This window comes from Crassostrea angulata, chromosome 3 (assembly GCF_025612915.1).
Source record: "Crassostrea angulata isolate pt1a10 chromosome 3, ASM2561291v2, whole genome shotgun sequence".
Classification (NCBI taxonomy): domain Eukaryota; kingdom Metazoa; phylum Mollusca; class Bivalvia; order Ostreida; family Ostreidae; genus Magallana; species Magallana angulata.
In genome coordinates, this window is record NC_069113.1 from 36,495,415 (window position 1) to 36,517,094 (window position 21,680).

The 21,680-nt window shown below is 34.3% G+C and overlaps 1 protein-coding gene across 4 annotated transcripts in view; it reads left to right on the forward strand.

The window, feature by feature from the left end:
- Nucleotides 1-14,970, forward strand: part of LOC128176450 (aryl hydrocarbon receptor nuclear translocator homolog) — a 36,924-nt gene extending 21,954 nt beyond the window's left edge. For 3 of the 4 annotated variants that reach the window (XM_052842806.1, XM_052842807.1, XM_052842804.1), the window contains exons 5-16: nucleotides 6,302-6,381; nucleotides 7,271-7,363; nucleotides 7,662-7,779; nucleotides 8,230-8,259; nucleotides 8,662-8,856; nucleotides 9,239-9,416; nucleotides 9,799-9,905; nucleotides 10,156-10,306; nucleotides 10,702-10,892; nucleotides 11,303-11,481; nucleotides 11,734-11,803; nucleotides 11,930-14,970. In XM_052842806.1, coding sequence (XP_052698766.1) covers nucleotides 6,302-6,381; nucleotides 7,271-7,363; nucleotides 7,662-7,779; nucleotides 8,230-8,259; nucleotides 8,662-8,856; nucleotides 9,239-9,416; nucleotides 9,799-9,905; nucleotides 10,156-10,306; nucleotides 10,702-10,892; nucleotides 11,303-11,481; nucleotides 11,734-11,803; nucleotides 11,930-12,210 — 1,673 coding nt within the window. In that variant the 3' untranslated portion in view covers nucleotides 12,211-14,970. The remainder of the gene's footprint in view (nucleotides 1-6,301; nucleotides 6,382-7,270; nucleotides 7,364-7,661; nucleotides 7,780-8,229; nucleotides 8,260-8,661; nucleotides 8,857-9,238; nucleotides 9,417-9,798; nucleotides 9,906-10,155; nucleotides 10,307-10,701; nucleotides 10,893-11,302; nucleotides 11,482-11,733; nucleotides 11,804-11,929) is intronic. The other variant, XM_052842805.1, reaches the window with a different exon arrangement.
- Nucleotides 14,971-21,680: the final 6,710 nt, after the last annotated feature.

Below are 21,680 nucleotides of genomic sequence, written 5' to 3' on the forward strand. Positions count from 1 at the left end.
AGAAAGTTTGTGGTTTAGGAACGGGTAAAATTGTTTATGCATAATGTAGCTGACACTGACTTGAATAGATCTGATATATATGTACAAGATGGGAGAAATAATGACATAACAGACTGGGATTCGAACCTTGCCCTCTGAATCTCTAGTCAAGTGCTCTACCAACTGAGCTACATGTATCTGGCACCGGTATTCAAACCAGTCTGACCATCACATCCCCCCCCCCCTTAAATGATCTTCACCCTCAAAGATCACCCCTGGCTCTTCCCCTGGCAGGAGTTAACCTGTCAGTTCCAGGGGTTGGTTACAACACCAATATTGTATGGGGATGGAACGATCCACCGATGCACCGGTGCATCACGGTATTTATTTTGACGATATTTGGATTGTTACATTTACCATTAATACATTACGATACCTATGCGGACTTTGTTTTATTTTCCAAAAATATCTGAGCTTCATATATCGGCTATTTTTTAGTCTGCGCGCCTAATATGAAAGTACAAAGATGGCGGAAAACCTCGTAAAGTTGTCAAACCTGTAGGAAGCTAAATCTGGAGTGTGGACAACTTTTGGATTACTTGTTAATGAAAAAGTAGTGTATATGAGACTTAAGTAATTTGTAAATTGTGCAACGCTCATTTTAAATATATCAAAATAACTTTGGACATGCGGTAATACATCGACAGATTGAATAAATTTTTAACCCTTATTCATGTTTTCATTTAGTTGCAATGTATCGTGATATGTATCGTATCGCATCTCATGTATAGTGATATGTACCGAATCGGCTAAGTACAGAAACGTCCAAGCCTTAATATTGTAACAGGATGGGAGAAATAATGAAGGACCAAACCAGGAATTAAACCTGGGCCCCCTGAATCTCTAGTCAGGTGCTCTACCAACTGAACACTGGTATTTAAACCGGTCTGACCGTCACATATATAAAAAGTTATTTTAAACAATGGTGTTCAATAAAAAATAACACTTGCAACCTTCAGTTTTTGTCTGTAATTAATCAATATTGGCATGCGATCAGTTATCGTTGAGTACCATTTTTCATCAGTGCATTGTTACGTCATTTTATCAACACATAAAATTATATACGAAAATATGATGTAACATTGCACCAGCGAGAAATGGTCCTCGACAAGAACTGCTGGCATGCCAGTACTGCCAGTAGTCAGATTAAAAAAAGAGAATATAAATGAAAAATTACATTTTAAACATTAACAAGGACAATTCAAGTACACATCAAAACTGCTAAACAAGAAAAATTATGTGAACTGGTAGAGTAGTACGCATAGTTCTAACTTGTAAACTACATGTACAAGTACATGTACCGGGTACCCGTTGGTCTGCTAAACCTCTCTAATGATACATTGATCGGCATCATAAAAATATTAAAGACTTTTTAGTCATGTTTTAACTCTGAAGTCTGAAGTATACAATTTTATTTACTTGATGTTACATGTATGTCTACAGGGTATTTATGTCTACATTTGGAGTCTTCCGCACAAGAATATGATCAATGACATATGTTTCTAATTAGACCCTGCTTTGAATTTTGAGTTGAAAATTCACAATCTGATTTTTTTTTAAATAGATAAATTCGGTCATCCTTTCCAGTCACCAATGAACCTCGAGCAAGTCTAAACATCCAGTAAACAATGTAAAAAGTACACGTTAGTAAACAAACACCCACACCATAACAAAACATCTAACTCTGTAATTCTTATAAAATTCTTAACCCAGCAGATGTTAAATCATCAAGATATATTTGTAAATTCATACGCGATGGACATATCATAAGAAAATCTATGTACAGTACCAACTACATGTATATTTGTATACTGTATGTATGACTTTCGCCACATGTGGATTTTGTCAATAAATTGAATTGTAATTTACACAAAATTCTGGTAAAAAGGAGAAAAAAACAAGTGAAAGGTACAACATTTGGGATTCAATTCTGTTAAAAGGATTTATATTGTCTGGACTAGAAAAATAACATACATCAGTGACAGTGTGCACGTACTTACATGTACATCTATAGACTAAATGTTAACCAGTTAACATGCTGACATTTTAACCACTATAGACAAGAAACTTTAAAAGGAATAAAAAGCCTCACCTTCTTCAGTAACATCCAAATAGATCACACACTTTAATGTCCATCTTTTCCCCTTTATTACTCGTAGCTTATCAACGGCTGATCAATGGAAACATACACATCCGTCGACATGGTCGACAGAAGTGTGGCTGTCAGAATTTCCTCGTAAACGATTCACACGAGAACATATCCCTCCTTATACAAATATGTAGTATTGTTCCCTGTGCATGTTCATATGTTTCACAGTAACTTGAAAATGCATGTGTACACCGAAAAATGCACAACTTATCTTCTGCATTACGCTCTCTCTTTTCTACAATGCCGTTCGTTACTGTTTACATTCGCGGGTCCGCGACAAACATTGCAAACATTTGTTCTGCGTGGCCGATTAGAACGTGTTAAATAAGTAGTTGAATTCATAAATGATATAGCCTAGATGAAAAAAAAATGAAATTGAATCACAACAATTTATCTAAGACGCAACACAATGTAATGCAGTAAATGCCTGGGCCTTAAAACGGCATTTGTTCGCTTGTGTGTCTATGTAGACAAATTAACTCGTTCATGTACGATTCACACATATTTGTTTTATGAAATTTGAAAAAAATAGGGCACAGAACTTTTTAAATTTGACACCAAATGACATTATCTAATATATTAACAATAACTGAATTCATTTTTTTTCATAAAATGATAACGATTTTTTGCTATCAGAAAAATACGTGTATGAGCTGCTGACCCCTAATTATAGGGGCCAGCCCTTTTTTCTTAATTTTAAATGAAAGCTCTCGTTATTCTAAACAACTTTTGCTCTATATGTATTAACAAAATATTTTTAGTTTAAAGGTTATTATACAAAGAACAACAAAATTTCAGACCCCCCAAAACCTTATACTTTACCGGCAAATAGCTTAAAAACTAAAAAACATTTTGCCAAACTTTTCATGCCAGCAAAACTATAAAATGTTACCAACAATTCTGCTAAATTTCATGCAACTATCTTTTGTAGTTCCCGAGATCAACTCTGGACAAAAGACCCCCCAATTTTCAATTAAAGGGCAATAACTCATAACCGGAAGTGAATTTTAAAAATTTGAAAAAAACGTCTCGAGATATTAACATTGTCTACATACCCTGAAAGTTTCATAACAATCAGACAACAAATGTACGAGAAATGGCCTACACAAAATTTGCGGATAAAAAAAAAAAATAATAATAAGAAACAGTAGAATAACAGAAGGGTTTTCCGTTGAAAAACGGAAAACCCTAATTAATCATCAGAGCTTGGTTTAACATAGAGTGCTAAAGTTTAAAGCTAAAGCAATATGAGCTGTATTTTTTTAGAATTTTATTTTGCTGTAAAACCTGCTAGTATGATAAGTCTGCATATAACTTAAACTTTTTAGGTCACCTGAGTCACTCAGGTGACCTATTGCAATTGGTCTTCGTCCGTCGTCGTGCGTTGTGCGTCGTGCGTCGTGCGTTAACAATTTTACATTTTTAACTTCTTCTTGGAAACTACCAGGCCAATCGTTACCATTTTTGGTATGAAGCATCTCTATGGTAAGAAGAATCTAAATTGTGAAATTTATGGCTCTACCACCCCTGGGGTGCCACGGGCGGGGCCAAATATGCAAAAAAAGCCAAATTTTCAAAAATCTTCTTCTCTACTTCCACACATGTGAGGAAAAAACTGAATGCATGGTAATGATGTCCATGAGGCCCTCTACCAAAATTGTGAAATTTATGGCCCCTGGGTCAGGGGTTCTGGCTCTAGGGTGGGGCCAATATGGCCATATAGTAAAAATGTATTAAAATCTTAGAAAATCTTCTTCTCTACTCCCATATATATTTGTTAAAAACTGAATACATGGTTATGATATCCACAATCTCCTTTACCTAAATTGTGAAATTCATGGCCCCTGGGTCAGGGGTTCAGGACATGAGGGGGGGGGGGGCAATATGGCAATAAAGTGTAAATGCATATAATGTTTAAAAATCTTCTTCTCTATTCTCACACATCTGTATAAAAAAAGACTAATAATTATGTTTACCAGGAAGTCCTCTACTGAAATTTTAATTTTCATGTCCCCTGGGGTATGAGTTTTGACTCTAGGGCAGGGCCAAAATGGATGTATAGATGTTAATGCATATAACGTTAAAAAATTATCTTCTTTACTCCCACAAACCTGAAAGGAAAACTAAATTCATTATTTTGTAGACCAGATCTTTTAGTTTTTCACCAAAATTATAGGTTTCACAGTTCTTTTTGAATTAAATGTGGTTGTCATTACAAATTTATAATTTTTCTACTCCAGTATGAAACCTAATTAATTAGATGCATATATGAGACTCCATGACAAGTTTGTGTATTGGATATATGCTACTCAGGTGACCGTTAAGGCCAATTGGCCTCTTGTATGATAAAAAGATTTGAAAAAATTATTAATTTTTGTGAAAGAAAATATTTCTCTTCTAAGGAATATATAGCAAATCAATTTTTGTACAGGACGACAATAATTCAAATTTGCTCCAAAGAAGGCTTCTTAACGGCCTTTTCCACAAAAATATGGCTAACAGAAATTTTAAAACAATGATATATTTGTCAGTTTAGTAGAAAAGAACATTTTAGTAAAAAAAAAAAATTTCAGCTTGAAAAATACAGCTCATATTGCTTTAATATAAATTAAAAAAATGAGTGCTTTAAGAAGTTATGGAGTTTAGATCAGAGATTGTAAAAAAAATCCTGAAGTTATATTCATGTACATTTCACACACAGTACTGGTATGTGTTCTTTGATGTTATCATTAAAACGGTACATCATAAAACAAAAATTTTATAACAGCTCACATATAATGGTTCTATATTATATTCAGCTGTAAATTCACACCATTTTAAATGTTGATGATAGCAGTTAGGTTTTGTATATGTGTGTGTGGAGGGGTTTACTTCAATTTTATTTCTTGTGTTTTCATTCAGATATTCTGTATTATATGCCTATTATATATACAGCAATTTTCATTACATCCTAAATATCATGGTTTTTAATCTGTGAATATAAAATAGAAATACTGGACAGGTAATAAAAACAAACATAACCCATACCAAAAAAAGCACTAAAAAGTTATACCTATGAGCCCTTAAAAAAGTTACAAAAAAGTCATAACTAAGTTAGCACAATTTGGAACCATCTGATCAATTATGGTTCCAAATTAGCATCAAAAAGTTATACCTATATTGTAACTTTTTGCTTAAGTACAAAAAAGTCATAACTAGAGTGTAACTATTGACAATTTATTTTTTCATAAAAATAAAATAGGTTTAAAATAGTTATCAAAAAGTTATAATAAAGTTATCATTTAGGTACAAAAAAGTTACAAATTAAAGTTACAGAAAAGTTATCATTTAGGTACAGAAAAGTTATAGATGTAGGTACAGAAAAGTTATACACATAGTTACAAAAAAATTATCATTTAGGTACAGAAAAGTTATAGATGTAGGTACAGAAAAGTTATACATAAAGTTACAGAAAAGTTATTGTTTAGGTACAGAAAAGTTATAGATGCAGGTACAAAAAAAGTTATCATTTAGGTACAGAAAAGTTACACAAAAAAATTACAGATGTAGGCAAAAAATATCTATCTGTATGATAAACTTCAGATAATAAAAAAACCCAGGTACATGTACAGGTGTTATACTGATGAAAAAAAGTCCCTAATGTTGACATAAAGAACTTTTCATCAAATTGTTTTTGCTCTTGAATAGGAATTTAAAATCATATCTGTTCATGTGAGTAGAAGAACACAAGTCAATGTTTTTGTTAATCAATATGTTTACTGAATTATATTTACATCTAATGAGTATGCTTTCCTCCATTTCTTATGGAAACTTATAGTTAACGCCTTGTTTAACGATTGGTCGAAACCTACAATGACCTTAGAAAAATCACTGAAATAATCAGGATGATATCAATGCAGACTCACATTCCCATTGAAGACAATTTGGCTGTTAATACAAAATGTAAAGATCTTATACCAATACAAAATGTAAAGACAATACTCATACATGTATATATTATACGTTAAAGATGACATAAATGTTGAAATAAATGTCCTTCAAATTAGAAAGTATATTTGATTCTGGTTTAGACTTGTTGTAGATTAGTATGACTATACAGTGACTGTTTTTCAGTAGCTGGAAACACCAGTGTGGACGGTTCTTACAAGCCCTCCTTTCTGACCGACCAGGAACTCAAACATCTGATTTTAGAGGTAAAGAATTGAAATTTTACTCTCTCATGAAATAAATAATTATATATGAAAATCTTCTGTTTATCTTCAAAACCCTGTTGATTGTATGCTATGAAGCTCCTGATGTTGATTGGTGGTATGTCTTTTTCTGGAGGAATTTTTATTCAGTTTTAATTCAATTTTATATCAATTTGAAAATAATATGCAGCCTGTACTATACAGTATAGCTAATTGTTATGGAAGGTACAGGTGTACCATATTTTAGGTTTTGTGTAAAGGGTATTAAATTAAAATGCTCATGTGTATATGTAGTGTTTCAATCGATTCTGCAGTCAAAAGCTCCAAGCATATTGCTTGCAAGCACATGTATACCATTAATCATTTTGAATTTTAAAAATTCATACCAATTTCAATTGTAGATACTATTAATGACTTCATGGTACATTATACCAATAATAAGTTGCTTGCCAAGTTGAAAATTGTATTCATTTAAGATTTTAATACTAGTATTTGAAAAGGGCAAAATTTATTTTTGGCATACTTTCTAGTTTACACACTGTATTGTAGGCTATAATGTTTGTTGAAATCTCCAATTTGTACCAAATACTGTATTGTAGGCTGTAACATAAGCATACTCTTTATTGATTTTGCGTACTGTATTGTAAGCTATAACGTTAAGCACACTCTCCATTTATATTGCATACTGTATTGTAGGCTGTAACATTAAGCATACTCTCTATTGATTTTGGGTACTATATTGTAAGCTGTAACGTTAAGCATACTCTCCATTTATATTGCATACTGTATTATAGGCTGTAACATTAAGCATACTCTCTATTGATATTGCGTACTGTATTGTAAGCTGTAACGTTAGGCATACTCTCCATTAATATTGCGTACTGTATTGTAGGCTGCCGATGGCTTCCTGTTTGTGGTTCAGTGCGACTCTGGTCGGCTCATTTACGTCTCCGATTCCATCACACAAGTCCTGCACCAGTCTCAGGTATAAATATTATGCATGCTTAAATCAAAGATAAAATCTTACAGCACAGCTTGGACAAATAAAATTTGTGAGGTGTATGCTTACATCTTATCGCAGCCATGCAGATAGTCGAATATATGCCAATGATTTTATCATCATAAAAAATGAATAGAAAATCGATCCACTTTTTAAAAAATGTTGTCCTACTCCCTTCCCTTTGTATTTTTTCTTTGCCTCATGTTACACAAAGTTCATTATCCACAATATCAAGATCATAGGAGGTCCTTTGATAGGAATTTGTTTATCAATTTCCCCACAGGCTGACTGGTTCGGAAACTCCATGTACGACTTGGTCCATCCGGACGATGTGGAGAAGGTGAGAGAACAGTTGTCCACAACAGAATCTCAGAACACAGGCAGAATCCTAGACCTGAAAAGTAAGTCATTACTAAGATACCAGGAATATTGCTACTGCACTAAACATGTATAATAGCAGTTTAATAGACCTATACACCTGTTTTTACTGGCTATGAGGTCAACAGTAAGGTTAAAGTCTCAAGGCAAAAAACTGATAAGCAAAAAAATTGCTGTCTAGAGAGATGTTTACCTTGGTCATCCTTATATAAACCAGTAAATATGTACCGGTATTTGCAATACAGATCCAAAGCAGACTTGACAACCCCACCCACACACCCCTCTCCTTAGGCAAACAAAGTCTTCCCCTTGGTACTACATGGAGTAACGATAGTTGTTCACAGATTTTTATTGGCTGTTAATTAGTCTGCTGTACATCAAGAAGTCTGAAATGAATCTATTTTAAACAACCTATGCAACGTTTTACCAATTGAATTATGATAAATAATTATTTTCTTGATCTTTTTTTTCAGCTGGAACAGTAAAGAAAGATAGCCATCAAAGTAGGTTTTATTACCGTAATATTGTTCATCTGAAAATGAAGACAATTTCAAATCTAAAGTCAGACTCTGAAAAAAAAGATTTCAGATTTGTTGTGGTCTCACCATCATTTTCATTTAAAATATCTCCCTTACATTAATTTAGATTGCAATAGAAGTATATTTAAAGTTTAAAAACTAAAAAAGGAAAAAGACAACCTTTTTTAAACCATATACAGGAACAATGTTGTAGGAATGTGAATATAAAGTGTTTTGTCAGAATTTGCACTAGAGCAAGGAAACTTATCAAATCCCCCCCCCCCCCCCCCTCAATTTCCCAAGAGGAAAAGTATTTAGAGAAGAATGAATATACATGTATGCCATTTATGATTAAGGCAATAAAGGGTTGCCCATTGTTTATTGCAGCCTCCATTCGACTGTGTATGGGGTCGCGGCGGGGCTTTATTTGCAGAATGAAGATGGGCAACATGGAAGTGAACACCATGAGCGCGAGTCACACCCACCGGGCAAGACAGAGGAACACCCTGGGCCCCTCTCCCGACGGAAACCACTACACCGTGGTACATGTCACAGGCTACATCAAGAACTGGCCCCCCTCAGGTAAAGTCATCAACTTACTTACAAGGGATATGCTCAGAACTGCCATTACAAACTTACAGATGTACAGCCAAGATAGTTAGAGAAAAACTAAAGTAAGGTTGGAGAGGGAATGGCTGTGTACAGGTAGAATGGAAAGTTAGTGTAGTGTTATCTACCTTGGAACACAGGTGCGCTTTAGAAGTTAAATTTCAGTGGTGCAGAATAAGTGTTTAAGTGTGATTTGACCAATAAAAACATATAGATGTAGATGTAGGATGAAAATAGCCTTGGTTTCAATTTGTTGAAAAGTTCATAATTCATGCAGCAGGGTGTTAGCTTCTTGTGGGGCATTGTGTTATATGTAGCAGGTAAATATCAGCTCATCTGTCATTTCTGATTGCAGGTGTCCAGATGGACAGGGACTCGGACGAGAACTCAAGCACACACTGCTGTCTGGTGGGCATAGGTCGTCTCCAGGTTACGAGCACTCCAAACTGCAGCGACCTGATGGGACCAAACGGAGGCACTGAGTTCATCTCCAGGCACAACATGGATGGAAAGTTCACCTTTGTGGACCAAAGGTAAGCATTGGGAGCCAGTCCCATCATATGTAACCTGAGAGGGTGTTAGGGTGGAATAACTCATCATCAAATAATTGGCTGACCTCTGATCAAAACAACATTTCGTTTCATTAAAAGGATTTTATTGATGGCAATATGTAAATTACTCCATAGCCAAGTAGATAAAGTGTCGGGCTTGTGATCTGTACATTCTGGTTCTAATCTTGTAGAGGCTTTTGTTGTTACCTACTGAATTGAATTTTTTTTTAATTCATTTTTTTTTTATCCCCAAGTATATTATTTCATAAACTTAATCCTTTATTTTGAGGATTTGTTTATATTTGGGAAATACTATGTGTGTGAATAGACGTCATTAATTCTGATTTGTCTTTGATTAATACAGAGTGACAGCTGTTCTTGGTTACCAGCCAGCGGACCTCCTGGGAAAAACGGCTTTTGATTTCTATCACCCGGAGGACAAAGCGCACATGAAAGATACTTTTGATCAAGGTACGTTGAAACATTGAAAAAACTTTTGTGGAAAATATTTATTTGAAATCCACATTTAATTTTTAGTTTCCTGAAATTCTCACAATAAATTATTATAATATTTGTTTTTGGGGTGTGGGGGTGGGAAAGGAAGAGAGGGGTTATGATTTCTTTTTATATGAAATTCTCTTTAAAAAATTTTTTTTTGGGGTGGGGGTGGTAGGTAGGGGGTGTATATTATACTAAAATTAATATTTTAATTTTTTTTCAGTTTTGAAGCTGAAGGGTCAGGTGATGTCCATCATGTACAGGTTCAGGGCCTCCAACCATGAGTGGGTGTGGCTTAGGACCAGCAGCTTCAGCTTCCAGAACCCGTACACTGACGAAGTGGAGTATATTGTCTGCACAAATACATCCGCTAAGTAGGAACTCAATTCATTTCTGGATGTAGTTTAAAAACAATATGATTTAGGTCCAATTACACGATAATAAGAAAGAAAAATCAAATCTCTTCGTGATAAATAAATATTATATCTTTATGACAAGTTTTGCCTAATAATGCAGTTTTGACTGATCTCTATGTTTAATAAAGAAAGACCAGTCCCAAATTATGCACTTCCTTCTGAAAGCAAGTTACATGTTATTTAAAGAAAGTAAACCGAATTGATGAACAGTTTTCGGAAATGCCATATTTTAAAATGTAACATTAGGCTGTTTGAGGCTTGTTTTTCTATGGTCAGAATAAGCATTCACTGCACATATATACTGGTAATGTAATCTAATGACCTATTTGGTTGTTTTTTTCTGTGCTCTATAGAAGTGTTCAGCAGGGAGCTGGTGCGTCCACTGCTCCAGGAATGCCAAGCGAACAACCACAAGATCCAAACCCGTCCATGGCCTCATTTAACACCCCTCCTAGGGGCCCCATGCCCACGGAAATGAACATGCAGTCAGCCAACAAGCACGACTTCCGGGAACCCTTCCAGGACTACAGCTCTGTTCTGACTGGTAAGTTTATTCAAGATACCGCTGTGATGTCCTCCTTAGTTCTCACAGTCAGATGGTCCAGTGTTAGTGAGCTTAGCTCTGGCCTGATGTTACTTGTTATCAGAGTGTTGCAGAAGTGGTATCTTTTAAATTAGACTGTTACTGGTAAATCAACAGCTCAACTAATGAAATTTAAAGGCGGTGTTTTAAAAAGCAATATACTGTGTGCTTCATACAGAAATGTTTACATATACAGGCTCATCACAAGAAAACATGTAACTCTTTTTATTATTATTAAAAAGTTATCAGTATTTTACCTGTATCTGTACATTTTATAAAAGGTAAAATATATAAATACATATACAGAATTGTCTGGTTTGTCAAGATCGGTCTCAAGTTATTAAAGGAAAGACAACTCTATTCATTTGTAGGAGCCAGACAAGTGGGCAGACCAGAGATGTACAATTATAGTTCACCTTCTCAAATGAAGTACCCTGGGCAGAACACAGCCACCAACATGCCTATGTCCCAGCCGTCCGGTGTTTCTGGGGTCAGGAGGAGTCCTAACCCTGGGGGTTGGGCAGGGCCCGCAGGCTTCCCTCAGAACCAGGTAAACAAACAAAATTGCACTCACCCTAAACTAAGCATGTAGTTTTAGATTTTAAGATTTAAGATTTAACAAGACTTTGAATACAAATTCATGGATACGATGATTATATGCATGTAATTTAGACACCAAAGCAATCGTAGGAATTTGCAATAATGGGAATGTTTTTTATTTTGAAAATATATGTTTAATAAAATAATGTTTATAATAGCATGATGTACTACAATATATGTATAATGTGTGGGTTTTATTAAGGGAGGTGCTGATTTCGGCAGCAACCCTGCCTCAGGATTTTCTCAGATCAGTCCAAACAGTTCTTCACCAGGTCAGTAAACTCCTCAATTGGTCAATTCAGTTACTGTAGCAAATAGAAAACAATAGAACATTTTGGTCTTGTTTTTAAAGTTAAGACTTTAGAATGAAATATTACAAGAAATTACCACTCTTTCAGCTGGCCCTCCTACCTATACTCAGCTAGGATCACAGAATATCCCCAGCTCACAGCCAAATAACTTTTCTCATTCCTCTCCCCCCTCTTCAACTGGGCAGGGCATGTGGCCCCAACACTGGCAGGGAGGGGCAGCAGAAGCCACACAGAACCCCCAAGGGCAGCCCCCACCTCCTCCCAATGGCCAGCAGAATGAGGAGTTCAGTGATGTTTTGCGCATGTTGGACCCCCCAGGCCAGGAGTTTAATGATCTCTCAGGGATGTTTAACACGTTCCAGGACTAAAATCAGCATAACAGAAAGCACTCATCTTTATATCATCATTCTCAACTGAACAGACCATTCTTATATACATTATTATATGTTTATACCATAATGAAACGTTCATCATTCGTTTCATACGAGAAGAGTTTTATTGTTTTGATTTATACTTCAGTTTCCAAAGATCCTTATTTTGTTATAATCAGTTGCCAATGGAGATTAGGGGGTCTAACAAACAAAATTCTGAAACACATTATATTATTTGCAACTGCGTTGCTTATCAATATTTTATGAAAACGATTCTGCTTGGTTCTTTTATTGACTACATTGATGTAGAGGAACAGATTAGCAGATAGCTATATATATAGCCTATTGCCATTGCACTTGGGATCACCTTTATTATTCATCATGCAATATGCGAATTTTTGTTTTTTATTTCATATGTTTTAAGCTGTTGAAAATCTGTTAATTTTGTGTTTGTTGAGTATAATTTAATATGGTACATGTATAAGATCATGCAATTATTTAAAAACATTTTACTTAATGCCCATTAATTATGTTTTAGTATTTTGCAGCAGTATTTAGTTTGGTTTTTTTTTGGGGGGGTAGGGGGTTAGGGTAAAGGGGGGCATTCTTAAATATTAGCTAATTTCAATTAGCTATTTGAATTCTTTTGTAGTGTCAAAGAATTTATTCTCCGCAAAATAGAAGACCAATTCAAACTGATAAGCTTCCGTACATTATCAAGATACTTTGATATGATAAAAATAGGCAGATGTTAGGCCCAGGATATACATACAGTGTTGTGCTACTTCACTTAAATGCTACCATTATGATATATTTGGAATTTTGAAAGTGGGACAGGGGATAAATTTTGCATTTTCCTCTTTAACTTGTTGGGTAAATTGCCACCCTTTGCTTGCAAATAATTATCTGGTATTCAGATAGATTAAATGTTTCTAAGGCTCGTTTTAAGCCTTTTTTTTTTTTTTTTTTAAATTTTATTAAGATATTGTGGAAAATCATGTTATAATTTTTATGTTGCCTGTTTACATGTGTTACCACCCCAAGATTGTTTTTGTTTGGTTTTATTTTGGCCTTTTAAATTTTACTATTTAGAGGGAAATAGTCCTTGGAGTCAGTTTTAGATAAAATGCTTTTTTAGCACATGCTGGGTTGGGTTGCCAGTTTTAAAGGCAAATTAAACCTCTGCAATGCATAAAGAACTCCTGTACATATCTGTAGATACATATATATGGCATGTGTTGGTAATGAGCTTGCTAACTCTTGAATAGAAATATGGCATGATGCATTCCTTGTAAGTGTACAACCCCTGATTTTACTTTAATGTTACTGAACATTTTTTAAATAAGAAAACTTGACAAAATTTTACTTTCCCATGCTTTTGTTATGCTGCCATGGCACCCTCTTATTCTCTTCTTGATTTTTTTGTCTCATTAAAATGTTTCATCTGATAGAAAGATCTGCCACTTTGTTCACTGGTTCGTTCATATTTAGCATTTTATGTACGTGTATTTATTCATATATTATTCCGTATATAAACAGTTATAAGATAAAAAAGCAAGTGCAATTTTGAATCTACTGTTAACTCACTTGGGATGATTGAATTTCCCACATGATGTGAGATGAATATACCAACCACAGATGTAATGGTTTTATAGGCTTTTTTTCATCTGTTCAGGGTATAAGGATGTATCATGTATGACATTAGTCCAAAAATATATATTTATTTTACATTGATTTATTATTTATTGTCAGAATATGTTAATTTGATATGATTCAAAGGTCTTTCTCTCTTTAGGAATTACTGGTAATTCTTAAGTCAACAGTAAAATATTCATATCTTTGTATAACTGTTACAATCAAATCAAGTTGAAACTGCCATATTAGTTTTGATCACACAAATCAATTAATTATTTTAGGTAGATGAGGTTTCGAAAAATTGTTTATGATCCTGTGGATTTTACATCTCATGATCTGTACGCATTTTTACTTATCAACAACAATTGTGCTGAAATTGATAAATGGGTAGAGGGTAATAGAAAGCAACAAAACAAACAGTAATGTGCCATAATCTATAACCCCTCCCCTGTTAATTCTAAATGCATCGCCATTCGGTAGACATTGATAGACATTGATAGACAGTTTAGAGACTTTTCTTCAAATCAAAACATTGTTGATATAGATGCAAGTAGGTGAATGTATTTAGATGTACAGTATATTTATATTTTCACATTTTTAAACAAAGAAATCAAAATATTCAACATCATTTTTTCTACCATTTTCAATTCTTTCATCTCATAAGACCTAAACACACAATTTGCTTTTATTCTATGATACAAAAATTTAAGTTGTTCATAGATATATTGTTTATATATATTTGTAAGCCTTTTTCTTATACCAGTATTAGGGCTCAAACCAGAGAAAATTACAAAATTTATTTAATCACAGAAGGTACCGTACTTTTTTTTTTAAAAGTGTCCAATATTTCATTTGCCTGCCTCAGACTGGTTGGTAGAATCCGCAGAAATCAACAACACACATGTACATGTTCAGAATTTTATAAACAAAAAGCACATTTTCACAGAAACTGATATTCATTGCCAGGAAGATTTTTGGATGTTTTGAATTTGTTTTTTTTTTATATAACATTAACTGTTACGTTTCTACAAGTGAATTTTATATTCATCATTGTTTTGTATAAATCCCCTGTATGTCTGTTGTCATTCCTTGTAGTATACGAATTAAAATCATTTACATATACATTTATTTCATTTTATTTTCCTATCACAATTCTGCCTGAGTAGAAAATATGGTTTCTAACTGTTCTTATTTAAAGTCTTTCCAAGGTAACCCATTTTTATGCCGCCCTTCGAAGAAGGGAGGGCATATTGCTTTGCTGCTGTCTGTCGGTCGGGCGATCCACCAACAGTTTCCGTTCATTTTCTTCGCAGAGGATGAACATATTTAAATGAAATTTGGTATACAGGTTTATCATGATAATATCTAGGTCAAGTTCGATATTGGGTACGATCGAGCAATTTTCGACAGAGTTATGGCCCTTGGACATAGAAAAATTCCAGTTATTTGCAGTTTCCGCTCATTTTCTTCGCAGAGGATGAACATATTGAAATGAAATTTGGTATACAGGTTTGTCATGATAATATCTAGGTCAAATTCGATATATTGGGTACGATCGAGCATTTATTGTCAGAGTTATGGCCCTTGGACTTAGAAAAATTCCAGTTATTTGCAGTTTACGTTCATTTTCTTTGTGGATGTTTCCAAGGGATAGGGGCATAAGTGTTTCACAAACGTCTCTTGTTATAATTTATAACTAATTTATAACTTTTTGTTGATTTACTTTAGCTTAATAAATACATAAACATTTTTACCTGTTAGTGGAAAAAAATGAGATCAATAAATGGCAAAAATCCTAGGATTTCCTCTTCACACGTTCTCTCTTTATACCCAGACAAAATCATGGGAAACAAATTACATTTCTTACGCGAAATAACTATGGGAAAATCATTTTTTTATCCATTAGTAAATGGGGACTCTTAGCACAATTCTTCAACATTATCATCCGGGTAGCAATCAAGTTGCAATGCAATGAGCATATTGTCGGGAACAAGCGGTCACTCCCATATACTGTACGCTTTAAAAGGACTACAGCTGCGCACGATTTCAGATCAAAACTTTATTTTTCGTGTAATAAATGTACTTGTGCATATTGAATGATTGATCACAATTTGAATGTTAGAAGTCAATTTATAAGAGAGATATATAAGTAAGAATTCATTGTTATATAAACAAAGCTTGAGTCATATATTTGTTAACAAATGATGTGAATTATGGAATAACAATTTCTTTCACAAAATAATTCGTGACAAACAAGGTGAATTTAACTGAGTCAACGTGTCCATAAAAATCGTTATCAACAGAAGAAAGCAACACTTGATTGGAACTTATACCAATAAAACACACGTAAACAATAGTAAGGCTCGAACTTTGTTATCAAAACAAAGAATTTCAATTAAACTATTTATCTTGCTTATAACTCAATGTTTGACTTTCAAGTTTTGAGAAAGCATTAAAAACCCATATTAACCATTCTAAACAGTATACATGGAAATATAAAATATAATAAAATTTCGAATTTAAGAGTCCTTATTTATACTGAACAATGGCCAACTTATTGACTTTTTTATCTTCTTAAATTCTAGCAATTCATTCTCTATTCCAATTGGCTCCTTCACACTTGGAGAAGAAAATCCGGTGTTGTAGCATAGACACCCCCCTGCATAGATCGACTTTCCCCTTTCCCACCGGAAAAACTGGCCCGGCCGCCCGGGTATGAACTTTCACCCGGAAAGATGAGACTGGTGTAGAATTCCTCCTAGGAAAAATCACCCCGGGTCAAACCTTCCGGGGGAAAAAAATACTAGTGTAGAATTTCTGTCTAAATTGACAGTGTGCTATTCCCCTTCTCGTTTTTAGCTATATATTCGTGTCGGTTATAGCATTAGAATTACTTTATATGCGCCCTGAACTTCTGTTCCATTTTTGGGAGTTGATTTTAATCTACTCCCCTATGCAGTTACTCAGACAAACCGAAAGTGAAACAGTGTTTGGAACTCAGCACAAATCATCACCGCTGACAAGATTTAGTTCTTGAAAATAATTGATAAATTCGATGTAATATATGCTAAAGCATTGTTTTTTCAAGGAAACTTATTTATATTATACATGTAAATACCTTGAAAATAGAACAATTTAAATATTTTTTGTAGTCGTATGTATTCCTACGCCAGAGTTCAATATAGTCTCGTTCAACTCGACGCTCGGCTGTCTCCGTAAATCCTTGTCGGAGATTTATGGTGTCAGCCGAGCGTTTGGTTGAACGAGACTAAATTTTCAGTATTGCTTGGATCAATACACTGATACATAGTTTGATTGAATAAATTTTATCTTTAAATATTATTTAACATGATTCATATAGGGATTTCACGACATTCTTGTCAAAAAGTAAAAAAAAATCATATTATAAAAATGTGCGTAATTCAAATTGGAAACTACATGTACTTGTCATGCAAAATAACATATCATTGATTTTAAAATAAATAAACATCGACAAAATCAACTCCCGTCAGTTCTTCAGTACTTTGATTTTTTTTGCAATTTATGAAGGATCTTAAATCATCATTTTGTTTGTAAAAAAGAAAGACTTAAAAACATATAAATATGAGTCAGAATAAACCAGACAAATTTTGTGCCAATATAAAAACATATGAAAAATTCTTTCCTTATATTTCAAATTTTATATCATTATAGAATTTCCAAAACTCTTATGTGCATCTAATTTTTTTCAGATAAAATGACATTTAAGAACAATCGTGGCCCCAGTACGATTTTCATGTATTCGTAAACCATCGCACGACATTGCCCTCGTTTATAAATTCGCGGTAAATCGTCAACATTCGTAGGACACTCGCAAAACTTCGTAGTACTTGCAGAGCTGTCACACAGTGATTATCACATTAGCTATCCCGAGTGTCGTACGAGTAACTTGAGTGTACAAATTCAAGTGTTACATTAATGAATAGGAATGTAATAAAGGAATAAGGAATCATTCTTTGAGTATTATGAGGTGATAATTTTGGTCGGGGCATGATCAAATCCAATAAAGCCCGAAGGGCTTTCTGATAGATTTGATCACGCCCCGACCGAAATTATCACCTCATAATATTGAGTGATTGAGTAATGAGAGTGAACTACGAGTTCAAGCGAAAAGAAATAATTGCGTTCATTTTTAGCTCACCTGAGCCAAAGGCTCAAGTGAGCTTTTTTGATCACAATTTGTCCGTTTTCTGTCGTTGTCGTCGTTGTTGTTGTAAACTTTTCACATTTTCATCTTCTTCTCAAGAACCACTGGGCAGATTTCAACCAAATTTGGCACAAAGCACCACTAGGTGAAGGGGATTCCAGTTTGTTAAAATGAAGGGCCACGCCCTTTTTAAAGGGGAGATAATTGAGAATTATTGAAAATTCGTTGGTATTTTTCAAAAATCTTATTCTCCAAAACTATTCGGCCTGAAAAACTTAAACTTGTGTGGAGGCATCCTCAGGTAGTGTAGATTCAAGTTTGTTCAAATCATGGTCCCCGGGGGTAGGGAGGGGCCACAAGAGGGGGATCAAGTTTTACATAGGAATATATAGAGAAAATCTTTTAAAATCTTCTTCTCAAAAACTATCAGGCCAGAAAAGCTCAAATTTGAGTGGAAGCATCCTCAGATAGTGTAGATTCAAGTTTGTTCAAATCATGGTCCCCGGGGGTAGGGTGGGGCCACAATTGGGGGATCAAGATTTACATAGGAAAATATAGAGAAAATCTTAAAAAATCTTCTTCTCAAAAACTATTTGGCCAGGACAGCTCAAATTTGAGTGGAAGCATCCTCAGATAGTGTAGATTCAAGTTTGTTCAAATCATGGTCCCCGGGGGTAGGGTGGGGCCACAATTGGGGGATAAATTTTTATACAGGAATATATAGAGAAAATCTTTAAAAAAAAATCTTTTAAAAAATCTTTGGCTTAGAAAGCTCAAATTGGCGTGTAACCATCCTCAGATAATGTAGATTCAAGTTTGTTCAAATCATGGTCCCTGTGGAGGCACAGATTAAGCAGATTTATTTTGATGAAACCATGATTCACTAGAGAAAAGTGGGGCCACGAAATGGGGGGGGGGGTATAAGAAAAAGAGAAAAATCTTCTTACAGGTACAACAACAAAAGGGGCTTGGTATTTACCAAAAAAAAAGAGGTGGATAAAAATTGGCAGATTTTCAATTTTTTTAGCAAGATCTACTGTACTTAGTTGTCAAGATATTTTGATACTGTAATGCTTATTTGATCAGAATTAAGGCAATTGTTGCTCAGGTGAGCGATGTGGCCCAAAGGCCTCTTGTTAAACTATCGGTAGTTGTCTGATGATAAAGTCTGCAAAGATTCAAAATGCCACCAAAGATGAAATGTAGTAAGAAAAAACGTTAAGAAACAGAGAAAACAGGCAACAATGAAGTTGAAGAACACGATGAAATAATTCAGTGCCTAGGACAACTTCCACAAGAACAATCTGAACCATTTGGCCTTGCTGAAAAAAACGACGACAAAATCCTACTTTCAGTGATGACTTGAAGAATGATCAAAGAATAGCCCTATATTTTACAACAAGGGATCAAAAGAATGTAAAGGTACGCAAAAAAGTAACAAGCGTCTTTGGCTGGAGAAAGCACAGAAAATTTATGTACCTGGTAACAAATTTGAACGCAATCATGCTTAATGCAAATTGAATATTGAAATTAAGTTAGTTTTGAAATAAGGTACTTCTTAAATTTCATTGTAATGGAAGATTTGCAACTTTGGTATAAAACCATACGATGTTTATTTTCTCTGACTTATTTAAACTCCGAATTGGTAATACCAATCTGATTCAGAACCGTTTGCAACCATGTCACTATGAATATATAATCAGCATCAACAAGCCCCATAAGAATAAGGGAGTTAAACTTGAAAACTTCAAGGTAAATGTGTTCTGTTTTAGAAAATCTACTTTGATTTCCTGTTCATTGTATGCTGTGTGCATTTTAAATGAAACTGTGAATATTATAAAAGGCCTGCAGGTCTCTTTATATCAAAAGTTTACAATATTTTGCCTTGGAGCTAAGATGTAGACAATCCGATATTTTTCTGACTCTTGCTACCCCCGCCTATTTATGAACAAATGTTTTTAAAAAAAATCAAACTATGAATGGCAGGGATACCAGTCAGAGGAGTTAAGGATTAAAGTGACGACTGTAAAATGTATCTTAAAAATACAAAAATGACACTCTCTGACAGGTGAGTCTAAGGACAATGGTCCTCAGGTAACCGTCAAGGCCTGTATGCCTCTTGTTTTAAGTGTGTCGATATGCCTAAAAAGACAATACATATTTGAGAGCACACAATACTTATCTGGTATCAATCTGAAAACCCTGATTCTACATCTGTCTCGACTTGTACTAGAAAATACATGTAATGATAAGGAGACCTCTAGCCGAGTCACGTTGTCATTAGTTCATTAAGCAAGGGAGTGATGTTGCACGCAATGTTTTCGCTGTTGCTCCTATAATTAAAGCACTGCAATTAAGATGTTTTTTTTATCTCTGGTTTTTAACATCAAAAATTGTTTAGAATTGAACCACCCTGTAAGTTTGGGCATCAAAGATAATTCACTATAGATTTTCATTGTAGACAATGAAATCTTAAATGCTAATACGTGTTTTAAATGGTGGCTACAAAAGAAACAATGGAAACAATCAAGTTCGCATACATTGCCCTTAGTCAAAAAATCTTCAGCTCCATTTTAAATACAGGAACCAGAGATGAAAAGGATGCATAGATTTTTGATAAATTTATCTCTTTAGGAACGTTTTTACTAGCTTTTGTTATTTGTGTCGAACATATGGACTTTAACTAAGGTGGAATTGTCATGTATTATTATATTTAAACTGTTTAAAAAAATTATATCGGTTTTGAGACAATTACTGTGCAAATCGAGCACACCCAGTGGAGTTTTCTCATAACTTTTTGCAATGAGCTCAGCCGACCATAACAATTGATGCTAGGTCATACCCGGTAGAACTGTCCATCAATATATGGGTGTTTGTGTCGGGGGGGGGGGGGGGGCAGCGTTAATTAAGCTTTTGTGGCATATTTTTATGTAACATACTGACAAGGACAAGGAAAGAGTGTAATAATTCCGGATTTGTTTTAGGTTTGACCCGGACGGTTTTTTTTAGTTTCTTTGTTTATGTCACGTAATACAAAGGTATAAATACGACGGTGAATCAGCTCTCGGCTGCTTACTTGAAGACCAGCAGAACAGAGAAGACGGTAGTGAAATTGAATAAAAGGTATTGTGTTTATTAAGGTGGCTCTATACACCACTTTTTGATGACGCAGTACGCAAAAAAGTAAATCTGGAAGCATGCAATTCCGGTAATGGCTGATTTAAACTGAGGCGAATTGTATGGGGACCGCTCTTTTGAAAAGTTTGTTAAATGAATAGATTTAATTTGATAATTGGAAAATTCATTACTTACGGGTAATGTGGTATGTGACACCTTCACGTTGTGTGGTATTGTATATCGAAATAAACAATAAAATCAAGTATTATTTTTTAAATAGTTTCTTTACCATCATTGATATGTTACACCCTAGCGCAGTGGGTTCACTACAAACCTGTAGGTCATGAGTTCGATTCCCGTAGAGAACAATAATTTTTTTAATTTTCCAAAATTTTCTAAAACGTTTTTTTTTTGGTAGAATACTGTGAAAGAAAATTCTAAACCGTTGAAAATATTTCAATTATAATATACTTTAATGCACATTAATATCGACACCTTAAGGGGATGAAAGGGATGCTTTGAATTTCCC